Here is a 20704-nt window from a genome sequence, read left to right as displayed (position 1 = left end):
AGGCAATGGACAGTAGCAGCATCATTAAGAAACTAAAGCTCGGATAAGTTGAGGAAAAAATTTGTGCGAGATTATATAACTAGTAAGTGGTGAAAAGAAAATTCAAATTCGACCTTTCTGAGTCTCTCAGGATCCATATCTTTGCTCACCATACTAAAGAGCCTTTCTAGAACATCTTAGCATTTCTCTCAGTCAAAAGGTATTTTGTTAAGTACCAGATTGATGTTCAGCACTGTTCTTGCTGCTGAAGGGGCATTAAGTGTAGAACCTATTTGAGAATAGAGGCCCATTCCAATGAAATATCTAGAATACATATGATTAAATAGTGAATTAATAATACGCCTGTATGTTGTAGGTCTAAGAGGTGCAGTTCTACATAGCATGACTTCACTGAGACTTATAGAAATCAGACTGGATGTCATGGAAGCTGTGGAGTATGAGCAGAACCTCACAGATTTGGGTCAGTGGGGAGAAGAGAGGACAGCATTCTTGTTGAGCAGGATAATTGAATGAAAGCCGTCGGATGGAAACAGCAGAGCCTGAAAAGTGAGCAAAGCAAAGGGCGGCCGGGTTTCTAGCTACATCCGCTATTGGCCCAACAGATTGTTGAGCTGCCAGTGTGTGGTTCAAGAACAGTTGAACAGATTGGTCCTGTAGACACTGCCAGAGGGGTCCCCCAGGAGACTGAGTGTGGAAAGGGGGACCCCTGGACCAGCAATGGCATCTACTGATCACTCACTGAGACAGAGATCTGGCTGAGACCAGGGGATGTTAAAACTTGTAAAAAGGTCAGTGGCTGCCTATGAGTTCTCTTTGGTGTCATGGAAGAACTTAGGAGTTGAAAGATCATTGTCGAGGGTGGGATTCCTGCTTTTTCTTGACGTGACCTGGGTCTTCCAGCGATTAAGAAAATCACATAACTTGGCTTTTGGCTGCTAGGCACAGATTCTGAAGAATACACTTATCCCATTGTCCCTCTGATAATAATGAGGGGTTTGGGCTAAGTCACCCCCACTCCTTTGAATGGGAGACTCACAAAAGCAAGATGAGGTATGGGTAGATCTAGCTCTGTGAACCACGGGTGAGCTAAGAAGCCTATAGAGGGCTCAAACCCACAGACTTGGTGTCACTGATATTCAGGTTATTAACCCAGCTCTCCAAGCATGACAGGGAGCTGGCCACAGCAGCCGAGAAGAAACACAGTGCTTTTACTTCTAACCATCTCTTCCTTTGAGGATTTCCTGTACATGAAAGTAGAGCAAATAGATGAGAAGCCACCTTTAGTGTTTTGCCCTTGTCAATTAGCTCAAACAATATAACCATGTTTAGACTCAAATTATCTCTCATCATGCCTATTTTTTATCTGTTTTTGTCCTTTAATTCCTTTCCTGTATCTAAACACCCAGTGACCCTTTTTCCCTAAATTTGCTTTTTTTTTTTATTCATTTTTTTTTTTTAAGAGAGAGATCATGGATGTTTGTGACAGGGGCAGGGAGGGGCAGATGGAGAGGGAGAGAGAAAATCTTAAGCAGACTCCCAGCTCAGTGCGGAGCCTGATGTACTGGGGCTCCATCTCACAACCCTGAGATCACCACCTGAGCAGAAATCAAGAGTCGGATGCTTAACCAACTGAACCACCCAGGCACCCCCACCAAGTGATTTTTTTCAATCAAGTTTTCAACACCATGATCCTAGAGGTAAAAGTCAATGTTAAGTACAGAGTGAATTTTCTCTGTATAATAAAAGATAAGATTTGTGTTGGAAACACTAAGACAAATAGAAAGTTATTTGGGTGTGGCTGCTGACAGGAGATTTGGGTGGAACCCAGAATTATTTAGAAGATTCCACTTTGAGAAATTTAAGACAGTTTAAAATAGAGAATCTCCAAGAAAGAAAAATAGTGTTCCTCTTTTCCTTGCCATGACCAAAGGGTCACTTGGGGGCTGTCTAGACTCAGAAAGAAAGGATTCTATGGTCTTTAGATATTGCAAAGGGTCCACGAGCCATCCCTGTGCAATGGTAAAAGGGTAATTGTAGAATTCGGCACTGTCCTGGGGCGCAGGTACAGAGAGGGTGCTTGAAACAGGCTGACAAACTTCGACTAATTTTAACAGGCATGTGTAGGTATTACCAAATTCTTAAGTTTCTGAATGACATCATCCTCCGAACAAATTTCTTAAACGGAGCCTTAGCAAACAAGCATTTTTAGAATAGTGATGTCTTTCTGAGTAAAATGTTGAATCACTCAAAGGATACAGATTAGAAAGAGAGTGAGGAAAAAAAAAATGCTCCGTGGGAGGGGCAGAGCTGTATAAAACCAGTCCACTCCGTGTGTGCACTCTGACAGCTCTCTGAGGACGTTTTCTTGTCAGCGGCGCCTCCGGGAATAACCAGGTATGTTTCAGTGAATTCCATGGCCGTGGAAACAGGTTTTCATTTTTCTCCCTCCTCCTTCTTACTGGTATTACTAATAATGAAAATTAAAGCATGGGGTGTCTTTAGAAAAGGAGTAAAAATGTCATGGTGTTTTCTTGCTTAGGTTTCTTTTAAGTGAAAATATTTTGGGTCGAGATTTGAATGAAATTTGTAGTAAGACTTAATCTTGAATCTCAGAAGCCTGCAGATGTCTGTGGAACATTAGCTGAACTACAGTGCCCAGTCAAGTTGAGACAGGGATTTTACTGAACAGGTTAGAATATGTATATTCTTTACTAACTAGGGTTTTGACACAGAATTGGATGGAAATGGTAGATCAGTTAAAAGATAGTAATTTAAGCAATGAAAGGATTCTATAAATTGTATATAAATATAATAAAAACAAGAAAGATGACAGTCTTTATCTAAAACTACCAGAAATTACAGAAATTCAGCAGCAGTCTGAGTTGGGTCTGTTCAATACCCCCTTGTACTTATTTTTTTTTTAAACATTTTATTTATTTATTTGACAGAGAGAGATCACAAGGAGGCAGAGAGGCAGGCAGAGAGAGAGGAGGAAGCAGGCTCTCCACGGAGCAGAGAGCTTGATTCGGGGCTTGATCCCAGGACCCTGGGATCACGACCTGAGCTGAAGGCAGAGGCTTTAACCCACTGAGCCACCCAGGTGCCCCTGCCCCTTGTACTTATTGAATTGAGTTCAATAATTGGTCAATTTGGTGGAAGAGAAAAATTTTCCAAACGGTTGTTGGATTGACTGAAGTAATAGTTCAATAAATCATTTAATACCCATAAACAGACACTCATTCATTATGAAAGTCATCAAATAACAGGAACTGCTTTTAATTTTGTTGCGGGGGGAAGGTACTAAGTTTGGATGGGACGTTTCCTTGAAGGTACTATTTTCTCTTTGTCTTCATTGCTTTTTGTGGTCAATTTCTAAATATTTGCACTATGTTGTAAAACAGATTGTTTTAAATACCACAGCAAACTCAAATCTAGCATCCAGCATCAACAAGCAGAGGCCCTTGGTGGCGCCTCAGGACACCTCCCAGCTTGATGATGTGTGCCCATCTTTAGGGCACATTTGTCAACTTGTGGGGCAGGAATTGACACAGATATCATGGAGCCCAGCCCCACGGGTACTCCCCATTTATTCTTCCCTGTGATGATATTAAACCTTAATTAGTGGTATGACATTCAGAAGTTAAACAATTTTTAAAAATTTTAATGATAAGAAACACACAACAGGTGTCACCTGTTTCATTTTGTGACTTCAGTTGTGCATTGTCTCAGGCAGAGTCCCACCTAAAGGTAACGTGTGGAGTTGCCTGAGAGGAAAAATGGCATATGTGTGCCTTCATAGATTTCCAAGACTGCAAACTTCTCAGATCTCATGTGAAAAGCACCAGAAGGCTGAGATTGTCTGGGCTCTGAAGCTAACTAGCCGTGCGATGTACATCTCTGTATTTTTGTATCAATAAATTACTAGGGTTTCCTGGGAAGGTACTGACACAAATTAAACAAAAATGATGCTGCTGAAGGAATTTGGTAACTGCAATATAGACATGAGGTTTTTTTTTTTATGTTAAATGCTGCTAATTGCCCCTTATTTTTTTTTTTTTTTAGATTTTTTTACTTATTTATTTGACAGAGAGAGATCACAAGTAGGCAGAGAGGCAGGCAGAGAGAGAGGAGGAAGCAGGCTCCCTGCTGAGCAGAGAGCCCGATGTGGGACTTGATCCCAGGACCCCGAGATCATGACCTGAGCTGAAGGCAGCGGCTTAACCCACTGAGCCACCCAGGCACCCCTGCCCCTTATTCAAGGAATAAAAACTAGACTATTTTTAAAAGAAGTAAATGCACCTGGGAGAATTTAATTCTGTCCTTATGTACTCTTTTCTTTTATAAAGCCACCAGAAATCTATCAAAAGCCTCTCTGATAGTTTAACACTTACCTTTTGTTAGTGTCAGAGGGACTGACTACGCAGGGTAGGATAATGAATTCCGTCTGGGAGAAGCCTGCGGTTACTTTTCTGGCTCTGAGCCCTTATTTATTTTCTTCACATGAGGATAGAGATATATTTTATTTATGATATTAATTATCAGTTAGTTTCCAAAATGTTATGAGGCAGTTCACAAAAATGATCTGCCCAGTGCGACTAATTAGTTTCAAGACAATTTTAAATCAGTCGAGGGAAGAGGAAACAAATGCCTGAGTCACCCAGTTAACCCAATCTCAGTGATGAAGCAAGAAAAAAAAATAGTGGGATTTGTTTGTTTGTTTTTCCTACTTAATACGCCTTCTAGGAGCATTACGGACTTGCTACCTTCCTATTTTTATTTCCTCTTTCTAGCATTTCTCAAGCTAGTAACTTGCCTAAACTCTTACACATAACAGTGAAGTTCACCACCAACAAAGAGAGGCACTGTGAGGCAGTGTGGACCGAGTGGGTTCCTGAAGCAGACCTAGGCTTGCATCCCTGCACCATTGCATAGAAGCTCTGTGACCTTCTGCAAGTCACTTAAGCTCTCTGAGCATCAGGAGGCAACCTAAAAAATGAAGATAACAGGATGTACCCTCTTCAGATCCTGCGAGGACTGAATGAGAAGAAATGGTTTCAGGGACAAATTTTGCTTAATTTACAATTTTGTCTCGATAAAATACACTTGGGTGGTATTTCAAATGAGACATTTTGATTCAGATTGCAATGATTTTCTTAAAGAAGAGTGTTCATGAGCCAAGTGTTCCCCTAAGACAGCCCCGGGACTGGGGAGGGAAGTGAGTCCTGGCCCTTGCTGGGAAGCCTGCTGAGTGAGCCAAGCCTACAGACGGGGCGTCCCTCACCTTGGAGCCTCCCTCAGCCCCTCCTCAGCTCTGGGAAGCCACTGTCACAAAGGTTCCTGTGGGATGAGTGTCAGCGTCATTTGGTATATTTATATATTTTGGTAATTATAGGGTGTGTTTTAAGCCACTGTGAAAGCATAACACAGAGCCAGAAAAATGATCACTGGCCAGTACCAACAGATACTGTACACACCTCGGGTGTGTCCATGCTTTCCGCTTCACATGGGTCACAGAAGGTGTGTCCGTCCTTTATCTTCAGGTGGTGATAGGGTGTGTGTGTGTCTGTTTCAGGTTCATTGCATGCAGTGTTGCCTGCAATGGATTTGCCTGCTGGTGGGGGGGCACGGGTGCTGGAGAAGCAGGCGACCATTCCAGCACCCCCCATACTGAACTCCTTAGCGTGGGAAGCTATTTTATTGCAGGTTGTAGATGTAGGTGTGGAGGGGCGGGGCGTACAGGAGGTTGGAAGTGGGTAAAAACACCAACCGCAACTGGTGAATCCAAACCACTTCTAGAAACAGAGAGTCTGAGGGAAGACTAGTGATCTCAGCTGGGGCCAACAGGAATAAGTGTTTGACTCTGCATGTATTTGCCCATGTGTGTGCTGGATATTTGCAGATGGAGCCTTGAGGTTGAAAGTGTGACCCTGGAGGCCCCCCACCTGGCTCCGATGCCTGGTCCTGCCCTTTATAGTTGGGTGACACTGGTCACTTTCCTGATTCTCTGTGCTGTTGTTTCTTCCTTCGTAAAATGCAAATAGCAATGCCTTTCTGATAGGGTTTTGGTAAGAATTAAATGGTTGGTAGAATGTTTAGAACGGCATCTGTTGTATAGTAAAAATCTAATAAATGCTATTCATTGTCATTGCTCTTATTATGATTATTATATGAAGCGTCCTTACTCATCATGTAACTGCTCCCTGCATCTCAAGATCAACTACATAATTTGCAGGATCCAGTGTAAAAGGAAAATGCAGAGCCTTTGTTCAAAATTATTAAGGATTTTAAGTTGGTAACAGCAGAACATCGCATGAAGCCTGGAGCCCTGTGAGGTTGCTCACATCACATGACCATGACGACATCTGGGCTCTAGTTCATGCTGTGCCATGAAGGAAGAGCAGAGAGGGAACCCCTTTCCTGTGCAGGGTACACCATGTACTACTCGGCCAATATCACCCAAAATGTTGAGTCACCTTTCAGACCTCTTTCTTTCTTCCTCACTTTCCTTCCAGATTGAAACAATGGAAGACCTTTATGTGGCCAACACAATCTTTGCCCTCAATTTTTTCAAGCATCTGGCAAATACTAGTGCCACCCCGAATCTCTTCTTCTCTCCGTGGAGCATCTCATCTACCATGGCCATGGTCTACCTGGGTGCCAGAGGCAACACTGCAGACCAGATGGCCAAGGTGAGTGTCTGTTAGAGCTCCAAACTAGGACTGGGTCTCTCCTGAATGGAATTGTAGAATTGCGATTGTATGCTTCAGGTAGCAGCTTGACTTTACGGAGGTCAGTTGTTGTCACGTGCCATCACCACACAAGCTCCCTAGATTCGAATCTCCAAAGCAGCTAAACCATGAAAGCTTTCAACTGTAGATAACGGAGAGTGTCCTGAAAAGCTCTGGTCACCACACTGCTGGAGATACAAGGAGAACACTGTGACTTCAGAGGGCCTCGGCCACGTTATCAACCCCGTGAGGTCACATCAACAAAACGGTGTCTGGCCTGATGGCCAGTTTTCAAAATCAGGGTGGACAGGGTGTGCATGAACATTGTGAGGCCTTTCTGTTAAGTCCGCTGGCTTCGGTGCTTGGTGAAGGGACACCAGTTCAGTCAGGGGACTCCTTCACTGAGTCCTGGGCCACAGGACTCCCGTGGGATGAATTCAATCTGCTCCTGTTATGTCTGAGGTCAGTGAGCTGGATAAGGTCATCATATAATTAAGAGTCTTTCAGACTCGCATAGCCACAAATGTTGACATTGAGTGCTTGAGGTACAGGCCCTGCTTTCTCACAAGCATATGCTGTGCTCTCAGTCACACCAAAATGCCCCCGGCCACTTTCAGGTTTCCCACGAGAACCGTGCCTGAGACTACGGCTGTCCTTTGCTGGTGCACAGTGACCCATTTACCGTGGGTCTGGTTCGAGGCTATTCACAGGGAGTGTTAGCCAATCTCACCGCACGAGGCAGGGAAGTAAAAGGCATCCCTCCCGGTGAATGTGGCAGTTTAAACATCTAGGTTTACAACAAAACTCAGTTGCTCAACCCTGATACCAGCCGTATTTGGCAACACACCTTCCCCTTTATTCTCTTCCCCTTGGAGGAGGCTGGAAACCTTGAACTGCATGTTAAACTTCAGAAAACATCAGGGTCTTAATTTTTTCACCATAAAGGGAGCAGAAGCAATATACTGTGAGGGAAAATGAGAAATGAAGTACTCTAGGTTGTTAAAATTAAAAAAAAAAAAAAAAAAGATTTTGACACCAGAGGCGAATGAACGTATCCGTCTCTCTGGGCACAGACAGCTTTTCTGTATCTAGAAAGTGCTTCAAGCATGTGGGTCTAGGCAAAGATGTTCTATTGTTTTTCTATAAATGTACTGGTTTTATAAATCGAAGGGAAATGTGGTTCATTCCCTGCTAAAAGGAAGAAGAGAGGCTCTTTGGCTTGGAGGAAAGAGGGTGGACTTTGGGGACAGGCCCGGCTGTGTGGAGTGGTGGCTCTGCCGCTCGCTGCTAGGTGTGTGGAGGAAGGCATGGAAACTCTCTGAGCCTCCGCTTTCTCATCTACAAAAAGAGCACGAGAGCGGCCCCGCTGGAGGACAGGTGTGAAGGCTCGAGTCAACCGCAGAGCGTCTGGGAGCCGCATCTGTGTTAACAGCTAGTGACCCTCAGGGCCTCAGCCCGGCGCCCGAGAGCCTTTCATGAGTTTGCGCACATGCTGCGCGCCGCTCGGAGCTGAGGCTGTGATTACCGTGTTGTTCCTATAGACCACGAAGCGGGCCGGGAAGAGGTCCCACGGCTGGGACTTGGTGCGCCTGGGGAAGGTCATGGTGGCAGTGGAAAGAAAGGAGGATGTGGAAGGCTCTTAGGTTCAGAATGAAGCCCCAGGCCCCCTCGGGCTCCATTGCCTGGCTGGGCAGTGCCTCTATTTACCCACTGGCTTCTGCGTGGCCCAGGGCCCCCTCCCCTCCCCCGTTTCTGTGGGGCTTTTGCTGTGATTCAGGAAGGCTTTAGGGCTAGCCAGGAGACTCCTGATTTAAGTGTCAGCTTCCTCAGAAAGGACAAAAACCAAAAAAGCTGTTTTGGGAAATATTCTTCCCTTCTGTAGGAGCAACAGTAAGGCCACTTCTTTTCAGAGGGTTAGATGGGACTTATGACATCTAATCGGAAGAGCAGAGAAAGAGCCCGTAACCCTTAGCACCTGTCCTGCCAACCCAGAAACACCACCTGGCTGGACAAGCTTGCCTTTCCTCTGTCGGCAGAGTCCCCACCATCAATCCACTCACCAGAGAGGTCCTCCTCACCACAGGCCCCACAAGGGATGCGATGCGGGCCCAATGGGACCCAAGGGGTGTGGGAGATTGGGGGAAGACCTGGGTGCAGGGCCAGGCTGGGGGTGCTGAGACCCGAGAGGCCAGGCTGGAAAGCTGTCGTGCTGGGAAGGAGCCGGGACAGCTTCGTAGGACCAGCTTTCCCCCTCCAGCTTCATGTGTTTTCTGGATCTGCCATTTACGATATAAAGAGATTCATACGTCATCTGACCCCAGTCAGCTGTCCCCCACATGGATGCTGGTTTCTCTGTGTAATACAGTGTGTGCAAATATTTTATGGGATCCCTGTTAATAGTGAGTAAGTGTGTTTATGCCTAAACTAACTTGGGCTTGTAGTTTTTGACAGATTGGAAGTGGATAATAGATAAGGCCTTTGAAAAGACAGAGACCTCCAAGGTCGTGAATTAACCTTATTTTTTTCTTCAAAATACTGGCATTTGTTATCAAGTCCGTTTATGGCTTGGATGGTAATTCAGATACTTTAGTGAAAAGGTTACAAATCATTTCATAAGAACAAATTGTTGTCCAAATGGCTAGTATATATATGGATTGGTGTAAAATAACTCAAGCTGTATCTTAGGAGAGAAATTTCAGTTGCAGACACCTATATGTTATGTATAAAGAGCATGTGCTTATTTCTGAGACACAAAGGTAGGGAAGTAGATAGGGCCTCCAAGAGGTACCTGAGCACCACTGGTTTCAAGGTGACATAATATAGCAGGAGAATATACTCATAAATACATTGTCTCTAATTCCAAATGTAGGTGTTTCAGTTCGACAAGGTTGTTGCTCAGAAGACCCCAGTGATCCCAGTGAACCTCACCGGTTGTGAACTCATGCAACAGATCCAGAAGGGCACTTATCCTGAGGCCATTTTGCAGGTATCTGACTCACTGGTTCATAATTCCTTTTGCATTTTATTTCTAGAATCTTCTTGTCTTAAAGTCACAGTGGTAGACAGGGAAGCAACTTAGTACAACTTCTCCCATTCATAGAAAGAAACCTAAGACTCAGAGCCCTTAAATAAATATCCTATGGGCACATGGATAAATAGGAGCAGGGCCAGAGTAGAATCTAGACGTCCGGGCTTTTAGGTCAAAAACTGTTTTTGGATTTAATCCCATCACTCTGCCATTAGGTGGGCCTGTGTAATCTATTGTGAAATCATGGGAGCAGCTCCTAGAATGCACAGGCGCAGACACAGGCTTCCAGGGGGAAAAAGGTAAAGAGCGACAAGCAGTTGAGCAGTGGGGTAGGTCAGGCCCCGTGACTTCATGCGAGACCACCCTTGGCTATCCCTCGCAACCTCCCTACCTGTTTATCATCTGTCCATGTATGTATGTACGGATCTATTCATCATCTATCTCAGTTAATATCTTTTCTCAATACTCCATTTCCTTAAACACCAGCTCTCTAGCTAACTTACTGGGCACAGATGGACTCCTATTGATAAGCAACTCCCCTAATATGCTGTGGGTTTGGTAAGGGGATATCGCCCATAACTTCCTTCTTGCAATGCTGCTCCATCCCCCCGTTGCCCAGGGAATTATGGGCTAGAGTAGGGGAAGAGGGCCCCGTCAAGATGGAAATCCAGCCAGTCTCCTGGGACACCCGGCAGCCCATCTGCAGGGCTCTGTCCCCTGCTTTACCTGCTGTGGCTGTGACTGAGTCCTATGTCTTTCGTCATGCTTATGAACTCCGGGTTGAGGATTAGAATTCACCTACATTTTCATGGCTTTCTAGAACCCAGATTTCCCACTGTACAGACTCCCCTATAATTATAAAATGGCTACTTTTGGACATACATTAACTTTTTCTAGAACATCTCCTAGGTAATGTTTTAGTATAACAAAATCCCTTAGAGACCTTGAATTTAGGAAATTATAAAAGAAGCCTAACTTCCTTCTAGGACATCGGTTACTTCAAGGTGAAATGTAATCTATAGGTGCAGCAAAATTTGAAACGAGTAAAATGTTGCCTTCTGGGTTTTAGCGCACTGTATCAGAAGTATTTCCTCAGAGATTCCCCTAAGTGTCAGAAAGTGCCAAGTATCCATTATATGGCATTTTATTGTTGCACTGAAAGAACACGTTTGCTTAAGAAATACCTTGTTTAGCCACCCTGTGTTACCTAAAGAGACCCTTTCTGTTTCAGGCACAAGCTGGAGCGGCAGTCCACTCCTCGTTCAGCTCTCTCAGCTCGGCCATCAATGCGTCCACAGGGGAGTATTTATTGGAGAGCGTCAATATGCTGTTCGGAGAGCAGTCGGCGAGGTTCAAGGAGGTAAGTGGAACCTGCAGCTGAAATGTCAGGCCCCGCCGTGTGCAATGGGGTCCCTTTCGAAGCTGCTGTCTGTGATGCCCACAGAGAGTCAGAATTCCACATGAGCGCACTGAGGCTCCAAACATCCAGGGTCACGGCAGCAGTTTGCATGCTCCCGAGGTCAAGTGCTTCCCCCCAATGGATGCAAAGGCCCCACGTTGCAGAGTGACTGCCACAGCTGGGGGAACAGTGATTTCCAGGACCACTCCCCACATGCCCAGCCTTCCCCTTGGACTCAGGGTCTATAATGCACAGTTCAGGAGGGCAAATGAGTATGGGCAAGGGGGTCAACGAAGCACTTACAATCCACACCATTTCCTCTTTCAGCCTCCCAGCCCCCCAGTGCCACCCTCCACCCCTTCCCTTACCTCAGCCCCTTACCACCCCCCTGCAACTTTTGACAGTAAGCCCATGATTTACAATTACATCAAGTCTTGTTCAGTGATATTCTGGGTCACCTTTGGCTGGTTTCTTGCTTTAAAGGAATATATGCAACTCTCCAAGAAATACTACTCTACAGAACCCCAGGCAGTCGACTTCCTAGAATGTGCTGAAGAAACCAGAAAAAAGATTAATTCTTGGGTCAAGACTCAGACCAAAGGTAAAACCAAAGCCATATTTCCTGTTCTTCTTTTCAGTTAGAAACCGTTGATCTATTTTTTTTTTTTCAAAAAGTCACTTCTGTGCCTAGCCCTAACTCCCTTAAAATTCCCTTCACCTTAATTATTTTGGTTAACATAGCCCAATTCTCATTTAGCCAAGTGGTGCATTAAGTGAAAAAAAACAGTCGAGGTCTACTAAAGGAAGACATGTGTTCAGTACGTCAATCATCCAATTTTGGATATTACCTTAGGATGGAAGGTGCGAACAGGCAGACACATCTTCCAATGTAGGAAATGCCAGTATTGAAATAACCGTGCCCTCTGTCTGCTGGGACAAAAACGAAGAAAAAAGGCATGACCCTCCGCTGAGTAACTGGGTGAGACCACTGACAACAAAGGAGGAGGGATCACAAAATTATTTTACCTGTTCTTCACCATTCCAAGTCTACCTGCTGTGAGGTTCTTTAGGGCCCTGCTGAATCACGTCTACTATTGGAGCTTATGTTCCTAATTCTTTCATGGGTTCCTGCTTCTCTTTTGTTTTTTACCAGGACTCACATTTGATGAAATCATCCATTCGTTGTCATTGTATTGTTATTGAACCCACCGCATATTACGTGCCAGGCACTGTACACGTTCTGTAAAAGAAACAGAACTCAGACCCCGCCACCCTAGAACTTACAATCAGTAAGTTCAGTTCATTCGGTGGCATTCAGTTCAGTCGGTGATGGCTGTAAGGTGACCATAAGTGCTTGATGGCGACATGCAGGACACTGCATGGGAGTGTGTGAGGAAGGTGCTGGCCTCCAACGTTATGACTGGAGGGGTCTTCCTGGAATGAGAAGTGCTTATGTCGTGACTAGGAGGATGGGCTGCAGCTGGCCAGGCCAAGAGCACGGGGAGAGGATTCTAGACACAGTGTATAGATGTGCCAAGATGCCGAGGTGAGAGAGCTTGGCCCTCTGAGGCAAAGAGTGGAATTGGCTGGCCTCCAGTGTGGAGTACGGGGAGGGGAGGAGACTGCAGAGGGGACTGACTTCACACACTTGTCCCCACACAGAAACAGCGTCACTGCCCTCCAGCTGGCCTCTGCAGAACATCTTACTCTTCACCTTGACTTTCGAATTCTTAATTATCCAACAGACCATACTTGATGACTGTTGGCCCCTGAGCTCTCGGTTGCTGCCTTCCATTCTTAACTTCTTACGCATTCCTTAATGCCAGAGTTTAATTTAAGTGGCAAGCCCAAGTCCTAGCCTTTCTAGAGGTACCTCCCAGCCACTCCCCTCCTCTCTACCCCCTTGCTCTTTTGTTAGTTTCATGAGTCCTGTTAACGTTCGCCTTATACAGCCTTCAACTGTAGCTGACCTGATTTTATTTTGTTTGCTTTGCCGACCCATACAGACCATAATTATTTGAGGGTAGGGCCAATATGTCACTCTTCTCCTGTGTCTCCACAAAAATTAGCACAGTCTTTGGCTGATAATGAAAATCCTTCATTCTCCCAAACCTCCAGGTTGAATTATAGGTCACAAAAAAATAACTGCCGACTAGCAATATATAGATGGATTTCTAGGAAGAAAAACATAGAAATTATTAGATTTGTTCTGGGTATTTCATAGATTTATGAGCTGTTAGGACTGGAAAGGTACTTGGAGATAATTTACCCAAATTTGCCCCTTCATGGTGGTGGACTCTTCGTCTGAGAGGGGTTAACTGACTCTTTCAAGATTCCACTACCAGTTAATGATGAAACTGGAGGTTCTTCGTCTTTGATCCTTAGTCTAATTCTGAATTCTTTATTTGGGTGTTTAAAAAGTTTACATTATAAGGTAGGTAAAAAGTAAATGTTCATTTAACTCCTATGTTTAAAACATGGTTGCAAGCAATAGTTTGCAGTCTTGGTTTCTTGGCCCCCATATTGGGAAAAAACAAAAGGTCTGTAGAACTTATAAAATATTTTTGTTTCTCCCAAAATAGTTGTTCTCCCTTTGTTCTTCATTTCTATAACAGATTTTGAAATTGCTGTTCTAAAATATTGACAAACCACTGACATAGAGGAGTCAGGGAAAGGGAAGATTAGCAGAAGTGAAAGTAAAAACCGACTGCAGAATTCAAGAGACATGTCGGAGTTCTGCTTTTCTGAGAACAGCACAAATTCACTTTCTTCCTAAGCACTGTCTTCAGCAGCCATGACTCAAGCAGTTGTGTTGTCAAAATGCCTCATCTTTTGGGCTGACTGCTTCACCAAATTTTGTAATAATTTGAGGGAACTGTTTGTTTTATTTATTATGATCACATGAATTCTGTCATTTACATCACAAAGTTAAGTAAAGCTGTAGCATTTTTCAATAGTAACCAAGGGTTTTCATTGCCCGAGTGATATATTGAATGGATAAAGGGAAGCTGGTCAGATTCCATTGACCTTTATGTGAGTCCTGCGTCTGTCAGTAGGATCGGGAGGTGGTAGAGGCAGACACAGAATCCTGACCACTTTCCCAGTTTGTGACCTTGAGGAGGTTGCTAACCTTTCTTAGTGGAGGATCTTTTTGTGGAAAATGACACTAGTAATATCCCAATAGAATAGCTGTCAGGATTAAGTAAAATAATGTGTTGGAGCAGTTGAAAAATTATAGGGCAGGTATTAAGTTTAAGTGGGCTGTTTCTCAAGCCATGTTGTTCTTGTTGTTCTTAACTACCACAGTTGGGTGTTATAATTTCTGAGACCCTTTCTTCCCTGGCTTATTCATGTACCCCCTTCTCTGCACAGCCACAGTACTTTGCATTCTGTTGCTGGATTTCTGACGCATTGTCTCACTGCTGGTTTTGAATGCCTCTTCTAATATTCTCAACCCCTCTAGGGCAATTCTTCCTTTTTCCCCTCTTGTATCTGCCCAACTCCTACTATAGATCTAGCACAACTTCAAACAAAAACAAGACAGTTTTTGAATGAATCAATGGGTCAGACCCATAGAGTGTCTGGATCTGATCTAGAAGGAGTGCTAAACTTTGAGAAACTTTGAGAAAACAACATAAAAAAAGGTGAAAATCTTTCCATGTTTGATAGTCATTCTAAATTTTGAAGATTTTATTTATTTATTTGACAGACAGAGATTACAAGTAGGCAGAGAGGCAGTCAGAGAGAGGAGGAAGCAGGGTCCCCACTGAGCAGAGAGCCTGATGTGGGGCTCGATCCCAGGACCCTGAGATCATGACCTGAGCCGAAGGCAGAGGCTTTAACCCACTGAGCCACCAAGGCACCCCATCATTCTAAATTTTAAATGCATAACTCCTTCATTTTCTCTTGGACTTTGCAAACCTTCTGAGAAAGGTGGTCTGATTTATTTATGCTTTAAATAAATTGGGAGAAAAACCTGAGCTTGAGATCATCACCTCTGCAGAATCTGACAAATGTAGATGCTGAGTTTGATGGTGACTCAAGAGATTCAAATCATAGCATCATCACAGTTCTTGGTCATGAACCCTAAACATATGTTGTTTTCTGTAGGCAAAATCCCAGACTTGTTACCTGAAGGTTCTGTAGATGAGGACACCAAGATGGTCCTGGTGAATGCTGTCTACTTCAAAGGAAAGTGGAAAACTCCATTCGAGAAGAAACTGAATGGGCTTTATCCTTTCCGTGTGAATGCGGTATGAGACAAGATGGATTTTCCTAGCATGTATTTTAGGATCTTGGCCAAGATAGAGAAAGAAAAGTTAGAGACCACTCATGCTCCTGTATGACTTGTTAGTAATAAATTATGCACATTGGACAGTTGGACTCTTTCCAGCTACTGAGTGTCACTCAGTAATTTTCTAAGAGACCATATGTGTAACAGTGAGGACCACGGGCTTTATAATTACATAATTCTGGATGCAGTTGTAGGTTCTACCACTAAGGTTCTACTAGTAACCATCTATGACCTTATTTATCTTCTGGGAATTCCATTTTTTAATCAATAAAAGTTGGCTATTGTTAGGATTCAGTGAGATTGCACAGTTTTGGCCCATGGCAGGAGCTGAACAAATATTTTAGTATTATTATAATTATTAATGTTGTCCATCTTAATAATAGATGTAATCATGGTAAAGCTAACAAGAGCAACTGTAAGGGTATAAATAATTTATTTTGTTGATTTTTAAGAACATATTTCTTTGACACTACAGCAGAATCGATTTCTTCATGTCTAATTATAAATCTCATGACTCTTAATATCAACTTTCATATTTCACTTTTTAATCGTTTTAGAATCAGCGCAAACCTGTACAGATGATGTACTTGCGTAAAGAACTGAACATTGGCTACATAGGTGACCTAAAGACTCAAATTCTAGAACTCCCATATGCTGGAGATATCAGCATGTTCCTGTTGCTTCCTGACGAAATCAGTGATGTGTCCACTGGCTTGGACTTGGTAAGCCATTCCAGCTTGTATTGTTTGAAACCTCTGGAGCTAAACACACCTTTCATGAGAAGCATGTCTATAGGTGTAGAAAATGGTGTGTGGATCCTCGCAGAAACATGTGAATTGGTTGATTATAAATGTTCATGTCTCAAACTTTCATTCAGAGCATGAAAATATGTCATACATGCTACTTTCTTGCAAATATTTCACCAGTGTATTACATTTTTCTATCACCTACAATGTGGTAAAGTTAAAGTCATTGATTGTTAACATGAGACTTGTAAGTTATTTGCCTTCTATTCTGAGCACTTAAGGGTTTTTTCTTTAATGTTTGGATTTGTAGCTGGAAGATGAAATAACCTACGATAAATTCATTAACTGGACCAGCAAAGACAAGCTGGCCGAAGATGATGTGGAGGTATACCTCCCTCAGTTCAAATTAGAAGAACGCTATGAACTCAGATCCATTCTCCAGAGCATGGGCATGGAGGAAGCCTTCAGCCAGAGCCGGGCCAACTTCTCAGGAATGTCTGACAACAATGACCTGTTTCTGTCCCAAGTGTTCCATCAAGCTACTGTGGACGTGAACGAAGAGGGCACGGAAGCAACTGCTGGCACCGGGGCCATTGTGTCAGGAAGAACTGGCCATGGAGGCCCACAGTTTGTGGCGGACCACCCTTTCCTCTTCTTTATCATGCACAAAGTCACCAAGAACATCCTCTTTTTTGGCAGGTTTGTTTCACCCGAAAATTGAAAAGTTCTGTTTCTACACAGGATTTCATAGTATGAGCTGTAAGCCTCCGGATTGCATTAAGTGCCAAGAATTTAGAGATTTTCCTACACATTTCTGTTTTTTTCTGAACAACTCCTACTAGACACTAATGATAAGTACAGCAATAAGTAGATAGCTGTCCACCATAACATTGCAAGCCTATTAATCATTTGGTTTCCTAAGTGGGATGATGCCCCACTTAGGTCTTCTTTACTATTGGTTAATTGTATAACATTAACTTCTACTATATTATTTATTATTTTATATAATGGTTTTAATTATTGTTCACTGTCAGTTTTATGCAGCTGATAGTTGCAGAAGCAGGCTATCAGTAATTTTTCTATCTAAAAAATGCTTTTACTTATTTGTATAATGAGGGATGAGTGGTTGTCCTTCTCATGCCCTCTTATAATAAATAACTAGAAGAAAGCATTGAACAACAGGAAAATATATGTTACATACATTTCTAGTATTGTGTATCACATAGGTATGTCTGCGACCTATGTAATATTGCAAGTGTATGAAAAAAATAAACACGTTTCCACACAACCATTTGTTTGTTGTCATTCCATTGGGTCATAATGCAAGGTGGTCCTTGCATTAGCTCGTAAGACTTGTCATACCTTGATTCCTAAGGATCAGGCATCGTGCTTCATTTTGTGGGGACCGAGTAAAAACAGAATAAAGGAGATAAAAGGATAACTGCCTCTTCAGGGAGCCCCAGTGTTGGGACTGGAATGGGTTTGTGTGGAAAATGGTTTAGAGCTGTGGTCTCCTAGCAGCAAAGGGCATAGGAATTCAGAAAAGCTTGAGTCAAAGTCCTTTGGGGATCCTCTCAGTTAAACCTCAAGGATATCAAGAATAAACACTATGTGCAGTGGTTCAGACAAGGCCAAGGTCATTGAGCTGAGGGTTCAGAGAGGGGAAGATGGCCTTGGGTGTAAGAGTGAGTGCCTTCTTTCAGGGGTGTTTGCTTCAAATAGCGCTGAATGCCTTGAGTGGATCAGAGACAGAGCAGAACATGACTAAGTCCTGAGAACTGAGTCGGGTCTGGTTTGGGGAGTCCGAGCTGGCTGCAGAGTCTGTTTGCAGGAGTGTGGCCAGACTCTGAGAATGTCTCCCAGGCAGCAGACTTCCCGTGACGGAAGGCAGGGATAGATGACCTACTGGAACATGGCAGCTAAATGGGTAACCTCAGGCCCTTGACTGTCAGCCCCTACAACTCAGTTTTCGCCCTTGTGAATCCTCTAACCATGGGCCAAAATGGTGTTTCTTTATGTTTTGGTTTCCAACCTAGAAAAAGTAATGTTTTTCTCATAAGGCTGCCATGATGGTTAAATGAATTCATACATCACAAGCAATTCAAAGAATGCTGAGCACGTACAGAGTTTAATAGGTACTAGCACTGATGTTGATTATCTTTGTCAGAAATAAAACTGTCTGTCAGCTGGTCAAATGTAGAATCCCAGAAAATTATAAAAAACAAAAGAAGTGTGTAAGTCTTGAATTGTGGTTTGTTCCCTCGACAGCAGACATTTTTGAAAATTAAGAGTTCTTGCTTCTTGCATTCTCTTATGTTTAGATTCATTTTTCTATGAACTTCAGTAATTCAGCAATTCAATAAGTAGCAGCATTTGGAATCATTGTGATTCTTTAGATATCCATATTTATCACTCTCACTTTTGAGTTAGAGGATGGGCATGGAATTCAAGGTTCAAAGCACTCGTCAACACTCCAGGGGTATGATTTTATGGTCTTCCAGCACCAAAATTGCTGATGGGAAAGTTGATGTCAAGATAATTCTTTCTCCTTGTAGTTTTCAGAATTGTCTTTGTGTTCTTAATGATGTTTTTGATATTTCCTTGCATTAAGACTATTTTTAAAAATCGTTCTTAAATTTTGTCTTGCTTATCAGCAGATTTTTTTTTTCCATCTGGAAACTTGTATCTTTGCTTCAGTTCTGGGAAACTCTCAGCCATTGCTATGGACTGAATGTTTGTGTCTCCTCTCCCCCGTATATATGTGAAAGCCCTAATTTCTAATGGGATGGTATTTGGAGATGGGATTCTGGGGAATAGTTAGGTTAGATTAAGTCATGAGGGTTGAGTCTTCATGATATAATTCGTGTCCTTAGGAGGAGATGAAGGGATCAGAGCTTCCTCTCTCTACCGTATGAGGACAAGAAAGTAGGCAGCCTACTGTGAACCAAGAACAGAGTGAGTCCACACCCCAAACCCAACTAGTCTGTTACCCTGATCTCAGATTTCTAGCCTCTAGAACTGTGAAAAAAAAAAAAGTTTGTTGTTTAAAACACCCAGTCTTTGGTATTCTCTTATAGCAACCCAAATGGAATGGGGCAACCATTATCTACTCATTGTCTCTGCCCACTTAATTTATGCTCTTCTTCTGGATTCTTATTAGAATAATATTGATGCATCTAGAGTTTTCTCTGTCTTGAAAATTTTGGAATACCTAATGAATTCATAAAAAGGCCAGAGCAAAATCTATCTCTCCCACCCCACCTCCCCATTCATATAGTTCCTATCCCTACAGCCCTATTAGTAATTTGTACATATTATACATATACATATACATATACATATACATATACATATACGTATACATAGGGCAGGCCATAAATGATAGCAACAAACAAAATTGTGTTGGTAATATTATGTTGTTAATTTAGGATACTCTTACCTCTTTTTCTTTCCCTGACCATCCCCAAACAGGCATCATAATAATGCACAACCATGATTTCATCAACATGGGTAGTATATCTATAAAAATTTAATCAAGAGATAAGTGGGAAAGGAATCTGGAGAAGGCTCAGAGGAAACCAATGAGTAAAACTTAGTCTGTGACTTTAGAGAAGATGAAACAATTTCTTGGCTGGTTTGGCAGTTTTTGCATTGATGCACTTAATGTGACATAAACAATGAGTCTCCGTGCTGTGTGTTGATGTTGCCCAAGTCAGTCTCTGCTGAACTGCTGTCAGTCGGGATGAACAGTCCCTCTACCTCCAGCCTCCATATGAGACTTTCTGCTAATAAAATTATGGAGGCACCAGTAGATACTACTACTATGTGCTCAGCACATGTCAGGCAGGTGCAATAAACTTCTTACACAAGTCCCATCCCCTAGTGAAGTCCAGAGAAACATTCTGCTCTAGGTTCCCCACTAACCTTCAGATGTTAAACTCTGAGCCAGTTTATCAGGAGACAAGTGTGTCCCGTGAAGAGAAAAATGCAAAGTGCATGAAGAACATTCCAAATCTGTTATAAGTAGAGAGGCTCCTTCTCTCCCTCAAACTCTCTGGAAGGTTCTCAATTCCATCCCTCTCCCCACTCCCCTCAGCACCCCATCAAGCACAGGTATTCAGCAGTAGAAAATAAAACAATAACTATGGTTTTTCCTATAGAAGATATTTGGAAGAGGGAGAGAATATTCACAGGAAGAAAAAAAAGAAAACTAAAAAGTGATGAACCAACATCTGACTCAGCAACTGTGTCTAAAACATTGGTCCAGACCCCTTATCCCCGCAGGTGGGAAAATGGACATGGGACTGGATGGAGTTCTTCCTTGGGTTCCACATCAACCCATCAAGGGAGAAGAGGACCAACATTTGTTGGGTGCCTCTAGTACATGGCACCTTAAAAGCAGTTTTAACAATGTAACAGCAAATATTTCACCCCCAATATTTTCCATTTTACTACCCATTATTATTCTGTTAATTAAGAGCTTTCTTTTTTCTTTCTTTCTTTTTTTTT

General features: G+C 42.9%; 1 protein-coding gene and 1 long non-coding RNA gene across 2 annotated transcripts; both read left to right on the top strand.

Moving 5' to 3' along the window:
- The first annotated feature begins 1189 nt into the window (after nt 1-1189).
- On the top strand, nt 1190-19249 carry LOC116572008. The gene is made up of 3 exons (XR_004278085.1): nt 1190-1202; nt 3638-3639; nt 17886-19249. It is a non-coding gene; the product is annotated as an uncharacterized LOC116572008 (long non-coding RNA).
- Nucleotides 2286-17483, top strand: SERPINB2 (serpin family B member 2). Its single transcript, XM_032310636.1, has 8 exons — nt 2286-2394; nt 6513-6689; nt 9598-9714; nt 10988-11116; nt 11639-11756; nt 15266-15408; nt 16007-16171; nt 16506-17483. Exons 2-8 carry the CDS (start codon nt 6522-6524, stop codon nt 16914-16916), a joined length of 1251 nt encoding a protein of 416 aa, XP_032166527.1. The 5' UTR covers nt 2286-2394; nt 6513-6521; the 3' UTR covers nt 16917-17483.
- Nucleotides 19250-20704: the final 1455 nt, after the last annotated feature.

Source organism: Mustela erminea, chromosome 13, assembly GCF_009829155.1.
Source record: "Mustela erminea isolate mMusErm1 chromosome 13, mMusErm1.Pri, whole genome shotgun sequence".
Classification (NCBI taxonomy): Eukaryota; Metazoa; Chordata; class Mammalia; order Carnivora; family Mustelidae; genus Mustela; species Mustela erminea.
Note: the sequence above shows the minus strand (reverse complement) of the source record. Positions and strands in the feature narration are given on the sequence as shown.

Bases quoted from the DNA above. Each gene is read 5' to 3' on its own strand.
- SERPINB2 (XM_032310636.1), top strand. From the start codon at position 6,522: ATGGAAGACCTTTATGTGGCCAACACAATCTTTGCCCTCAATTTTTTC. The intron at 6,690-9,597 runs GTGAGTGTCTGT...TTCCAAATGTAG, and splicing joins CTGCAGACCAGATGGCCAAG to GTGTTTCAGTTCGACAAGGT. The intron at 11,117-11,638 runs GTAAGTGGAACC...CTTGCTTTAAAG, and splicing joins AGTCGGCGAGGTTCAAGGAG to GAATATATGCAACTCTCCAA.